Source organism: Vicia villosa, linkage group LG4, assembly GCF_029867415.1.
Source record: "Vicia villosa cultivar HV-30 ecotype Madison, WI linkage group LG4, Vvil1.0, whole genome shotgun sequence".
Classification (NCBI taxonomy): Eukaryota; Viridiplantae; Streptophyta; class Magnoliopsida; order Fabales; family Fabaceae; genus Vicia; species Vicia villosa.
The window spans coordinates 193,325,897-193,332,594 of NC_081183.1; the positions used below are offsets into that span (position 1 = coordinate 193,325,897).

Here is a 6,698-nt window from a genome sequence, read left to right on the forward strand (position 1 = left end):
TTCTGGATGAATACCCATAATTTTCTGGAATAATCATCTACTATGGATAGAAAATACCTTGCTCCTGAATGTGATGGACACCTTGCAGGCCCCCAAAGATCAGCATGGATGTAATCAATGGATCCATGTGTTCTTTGTTTGCCTTTGTTGAACTTCACTCTGCAAGATTTTCCAAGTACACAGGGTTCACAAAACTTCAGCTTTTCGACTTTGTCTCCACCAAGCAGATTTTGTTTCCCTAATTCGACCAGACCCCTTTCACTGACATGGCCCAATCTCATGTGCCAGATTTTTGTTTTCGACAAAGGTTTCATGGATGCAACATTTGTCGAACCACTTACAACTTCAGCCTCAAGGGTATACAAGCCTTGTTTCTTCACGCCTCTCAAGACTTCCTTCGAACCCTTCATGACTCTTAGGATACTTTTCTCTCCTTGGAAAACATATCCTTTCTTGTCGAATTCACCAAGAGAAAGCAGATTTCTCTTCAAATCAGGAACATACCTGACTTCAGTCAACAACCTTATTGACTCATCATGGAGCTTGAATCTCACAGATCCAACACCTGCAATCTTGCAAGCCTTGTTGTTTCCCAGCAATACTGATCCACCATCTTGATCACATAATTCCTCGAACAAGTCTTTGTTTGGAGTCATGTGCCAAGTGCAACCTGAATCCATAATCCACTCCTTCTTAGAGTCACTGCTTGAAACCACAAGAACATCAGATGATTCGAAATCATCTTGAACAATGGCAGCGTTGCCATTATCCTTACCTCCATGATATTTCAAGCGTTCAGGGCACACCTTTCTTGTGTGACCCTTCTTCTTACAATGGTAGCATCGAATGCCAGATGCTTCGCCACTGTAAGTCTTCGACTGGCTTTTGCCTTTCTTCTTGTCGAACTTACCATCCTTTCGTAAGAGTTTTCCTTTAACGGCCAAACCTTCGCCAACAGTCGAAGGTTTATGCTCCTTTCGTTCATTCAAGTCCTTAGAGTACAAGGCCGATTGAACTTCTTCAAACGTCAGGGACTCCCTTCCATACAAGAGAGTTTCTTTGAAGTGAGCATGTGATCGAGGCAAAGAACACAATAGTAACAGCGCTTGATCTTCATCATCGATCTTCACATCAATATTTTCAAGATCAAGAATCAGCTTGTTGAACATATCCAACTGCTCAGCCAATACTTTGTCTTCAATCATCTTGAATGAATACAAAGCTTGCTTCAGGTAGAGTCGATTTACCAGCGATTTGGTCATATACAAACTTTCAAGTTTCACCCATAACCCTGATGCCGTCGTCTCCTTTGATACCTGCCGGAGAACCTTATCACCAAGGCTCAACAAAATTGCGCTGTGTGCTTTCTCGATCATATTTGTCTTCTCCGCTGCCGTTAATTCTGCATTCATGGCTGCCTCTCCCTTCAACGCTTCCAAACAACCCCGCTGAACCAGTAGGGCTTTCATCTTCAAGCGCCACAGACCGAAATCATTCACTCCGGTGAACTTTTCAATCTCATACTTTGTTGAAGGCATCTTCTCCACGCTCACCGCACCAATTTGTTGTGAATTCAATGCCAAGAACAAAGTATAAACCAAAGAAGAATAAAGGACAAGGAAGAAGAAGAACACACGAATTGGTTATAACTGCTATTCTTTTACTTTCTCTTAAAACAAGATTACAAGTTTACAAGAATAACAAATAACCTCTCTCACCCTAAATTAGGATTTGCAGCTTAGCAATGATGAGAGACTAGTATGCTATTTATAATAAAACCTAACATACTAACTAATGGGCTTTTTCCACAAGGCCCATTACACAAGCCAACTTAATAAACAAGCTAACTTAACAAATTAGGGTTTAAACACTAAAACCTAATTTAACATGCTAACAACCCTAGCATCTTCGACACAAGCATGTGAACAACCTTCGACATCATGCTTAACCCTGTCGAACCAAGAAGCTACCTTTCGGTCATACTAGAGTTCGATCCAATATCTCACAATTGTAATAGAGAGGGATAGAGAGAAAGTTCAGGTGCAGTTTCCGCAAAAAAGTTAGAGGATCCAGATCCATTTTTTTAAATGTTATGACAGCTTTTTGGACGAAGATGTGACAGAGATATGACAACTTTTTCTTATGATCCTGGAACATTGGGGAAAATGGATCCTCTAATTTTGTGTTCACTAACTTTCTCTAACTTTAAGCATTTTTCTTGAGAGAAGTGAAAAACGATGAATAAAGGGAGAAAAAACCAAATGAGATAGATTGTAATGTTAGAGAGAGATAGAGAGAAAGTTCAGGTGCAGTTCCCGCAAAAAAGTTAGAGGATCCGACTCCAATATTGGGTGTGTTGCTGCTCTCGAGTATCTCATACTCTCAATATTCTTTCCTAAAAAAAAAATTTATTTCATTTATCAATTGTAATATTTTTAAGGCTATTGTATTTTATAAATTTTGTGAACCCACATGTATCAAACATCTTGATTACGGAAATTTTCTAAAATGTATTTCTTAAAAATATTAAGAAAGAATAATTTTCAACACATTTTTTGGACAGAATAATTTGAACACATTAACTCTTTCATTTAATAAATTCCTGTATAGATAAGGAGAAAAGGAACCTCAATACTCCCCAGCTTTTCTCTCTCTAACTCACCTCAACTCTCTCTCTCTCTCTCTCTCTCTCTGTCCATATTATCTCAGACCTCAGCAGCTTCCATAAATAAATACTAGTACTACCCTTTTTCACTAACCTTTCTCTCAAACCACCATCCCCAAAAATACTCTGAATTTTTCTCTTCCTCTTCATTTAATCTCCCCTTTTCTTTTTTCATAATCTCTTCTGACTAACTCACTACTAGTCTCTGAAAAATTTAATTCATCACTGCTACCTAATAATAATATTATTAAAAATTCAAACACACTTCTTAAATTAACCCTAGTTGAATTCCTATATATCCTACTTTAAAAGCCTATAGTTATAGTATATACCTCATCAAAACCAATGCAAATAATGAGTCACTCATGATGATATAATCACTCTTTTTCACTCTCTTCCTTCATTCATTCTTTCCTTCCTTCCTTCATTCATTCCATTCTCTCATATCCATCATCATTATCATTATGCAAACTCTATTTTCATCTTCCATAGAACCTGACCTTTCTTTAAACATAAGTCCACCTTCTATTTCAGATTCTCTAGTCCAAAAAATGGAAAACTATAACAAAGGAATAACAAAAGCACTTTATCATCATCATCATAATGATAATAATAATAATATATGTTCAATATCAACTACTTCTGATTCTGCTAGTAGTGAAAGTGAGTTAAGCCATGAAAATCCCTTCATCCATAATCATCATCATCAATATCATCATGAGCCAACATTGAGATTAGGTTTTGGAAACTCAGATTTGATGAATCCACATCATCATAACCATCATCTTCACCATCATCAAGCTCACGGCGTCTCGAGAAACTTCATCCAACCTCACATCTACGGCCGCGATTTCAAACGTAATACACGAACCGGTGTCAAAAGAAGTGTTAGAGCTCCGAGAATGAGATGGACTACAACTCTTCATTCTCATTTCGTTCACGCTGTTCAACTTCTTGGCGGTCATGAAAGTAAGTACTAGTTAACTGAACCATAAGATAAAACAGTATCATTTTTTTCATTACGAAAAATGAATCTATCTAATTATGGAGGATTCGTGATTAAATTAACTTGCAGGAGCAACACCAAAATCGGTGTTAGAGTTGATGAATGTGAAGGATCTAACCCTAGCACATGTCAAGAGTCACTTACAGGTGGGGTAAATTATTCTTCACCATCCATAGTCTTTGAGATTAATGAGTACTTTCTGAATGAAGTTTCCATTTTCACCTTTAAATTATTTTCTGACAAAAGAAAGAAAGTGTTATAAGAGTTGGTTCCATCCAGTAGTGGAGAAAGTAGAACAAGCACTAAGGACAAAAGGGTATCTAGCTATAGAAATTCTAAATGTTAATCTTTAACTTTGTGGACTTTTCTCTTCATCATCATCTTCTTCTTCTTATTCTTGATCTCATTTTTTTATTTTATTTTTCATGCAGATGTATAGAACAGTGAAAACCACTGACAAATCAGGAGCAGGTAATTATGTTTTCATAATTTCTATATTAGTATTATGATTTTTAAATTCAAAAAGCATGATGTGATGAATAATTAAGGTGATTGTTGTGTCTGATAAAGGAAGAACAATGGCTATATGTTTGTTGATGCAGGTCATGGGATGCTACAGACACAAGGGATTATTAATAATGTTCCTTTGCATGGATCAGCTTGTGAGAGAACAATTTTACCACAACAAAGGTAAAACTTTACTATATGCTAATTTTCTATATATTTATGTGAAAATATCGAATAAATAAGGACACGTCTGAGTCCTTAAAAATATTGGTGTATGATAGTACTAACATAACATATGTGATTATATTTAATTTATTTATTTGTTTTAAATTTTTTATCAGTATCGACGTGTCAGAGTCGTGTTTTAGAATCTAGATCAATTTCTTTGATTACTAGTATTGAGTTATTACTACTGCATTATTTAACACAGGGCTATTAAAAGCTATATTAATGTACATGCACAAATATTCATACAAATGCCTTGTGTTTGGCCTTTTTTAATAGAAAAATATATATTTCCTGTTTGTTTTTAGTTTTTTTTTTCTGTTTATTTTTTTTATTACGAGTTTCTATGACAAGAAGTGTACTGGAACACATTGAATTTGATGAAAAGTGCCTAGGGCTTTTATAGGTATGTGGGTTGTCATTTTTTTACAATGATACTTTTGGATTACTCATTCATTACATCTTCAATGTCTTGATCCCAATTTGTAGCAAAAAGTCTTGCTTTTGGTGCACATTTCCATGAATTTAAAAAAAAATTGTTTTAGGTGATAAATAAACTGTTAAAGGTTTACTACAAAATACTTTCCCTCTAGTCTTTAATATGATTTTTTTTTTAAATTCATAATTAATGTATCTGAATTATATATGATACAGATACATTAATTCTTTAATAAATTTAAAAAGTAAAATTTCTTTTTATATTAAAGATCAAGAGATAGTTTTTTTTTTTTTTTTGCACCAACTACTTAACATCTTAAAAACAAATAAATATTTTTTTAAAATATAACTATTTCTACGATTTTTATGCTATGAAATAGCTACAATGAATCATTTTTCGTCTTTATGTAATTTGAACATTTTTAGAACATAAATAGAATATTATCTCATCATTTTAAATTTTAAGATTATCAACAATGTTTGTACTATTTGTTTAGATTCATGTTTCACTTATCAAAATTAAGATTATCAACAATGTTTGTTAAATCTAACTAATAATGAGGATTGCTTTCATAGTTCAAAAAAAAAAAACTAAAACATGCCTAAATTTTTTTTGAATATTTTGATGTTGACAGTTAAAATAATCCATCACATATATACCTTCAATAGCCAATCACAAATTTCTGGCGATGCCATTTTGAACTTTACATATTTGGAATTGGAATTATGATTTTCAAATTTGAGTTTTATTTACAATATTTAATTTATAAATTAATTCAGGACATCATGGCAAGCATCAATAGAGACAAATACAAACAATACTGAAGAAAAATCTGAAATTGGTTTGACGTATTCACATTTCAAGGAAAATGATACCATGGTAAGTTTTGTGACATATATATAGGACCAAAAACTGGTTCTACCATGTGGCTTTGTTTTTTAATATTGTTTTTTGAATAGTTTATGACATTAACATTAGTGTATATACTATTTATTAAACAGGTGAAATGTTCAGACTCTATGATTGACTTAGAATTCACACTTGGGAGACCAAATTGGGAAAAAGAAAATGGTGAATCATCAAGAGAATTACCTCTTCTTAAGTGTTAATCAAAGACTAATCAATTAATTAATTAACTTTTAATTTCTTCTTTGTTGTTACATTGCTAGGAAATATTCCATGTGAATGGCTTAAAATATTTATATCTAAGTTTTGTATGAAAGGGAAATGAGGAATATTGAGATGAATATTGCTAAAAAACATATGCTTGAGTCCAAAGAATTTCAGGGTTTGTCTTTGATGTCATTTTCAGTGCAAGGTATGTAACATTAAAAAAAAAAATAGAAGGGCTATTTCATAATATGGACCATGACTGTTAGTTAGGCAAAATAGGACCCATTTGGGACCTTATATTGGACATGTGGGTCACGGTTTATTGTCACACTAGCTATCATAACATCGTTCTCAATATATATGTAATGTCTCAAGAGATTTATATAATATAATATTGAGGTTAGAATCAATTCAAATTGTTTCTCATGAGGATATCTTTAGAGAGGATGTTGGTAATTGATACAACATTTCTTTTATATATTTAATGTTGAATTTTCATATTTTAATGCAAAATTGTAATATATATATATATATATATATATATATATATATATATATATATATATATATATATATATATATATATGAAATGGAAAATAATTAGAATTTATAGAATATCTTATATTAGGGGACAAACAAGTTAATTTTCTTAATATGGTTTTACAATTAGAAAAAGAGAGAATAAAAATTGAATGAAATGCTTATGTGAAGAGGAGAAGTGGATATAATGCTATTTTAGCTTT

At 32.7% G+C, this 6,698-nt stretch overlaps 1 protein-coding gene across 1 annotated transcript; it reads left to right on the plus strand.

Moving 5' to 3' along the window:
- Positions 1-2,655: 2,655 nt before the first annotated feature.
- On the plus strand, positions 2,656-6,374 carry LOC131594175 (probable transcription factor KAN4). The gene is made up of 6 exons (XM_058866266.1): positions 2,656-3,634; positions 3,741-3,817; positions 4,103-4,142; positions 4,274-4,361; positions 5,622-5,721; positions 5,844-6,374. Exons 1-6 carry the CDS (start codon positions 3,130-3,132, stop codon positions 5,949-5,951), a joined length of 918 nt encoding a protein of 305 aa, XP_058722249.1. The 5' UTR covers positions 2,656-3,129; the 3' UTR covers positions 5,952-6,374.
- The last annotated feature ends 324 nt before the right edge of the window (positions 6,375-6,698 follow it).

Bases quoted from the DNA above. Each gene is read 5' to 3' on its own strand.
- LOC131594175 (XM_058866266.1), top strand. From the start codon at position 3,130: ATGCAAACTCTATTTTCATCTTCCATAGAACCTGACCTTTCTTTAAAC. The intron at 3,635-3,740 runs GTAAGTACTAGT...ATTAACTTGCAG, and splicing joins ACTTCTTGGCGGTCATGAAA to GAGCAACACCAAAATCGGTG. The intron at 3,818-4,102 runs GTGGGGTAAATT...TTTTTCATGCAG, and splicing joins ATGTCAAGAGTCACTTACAG to ATGTATAGAACAGTGAAAAC.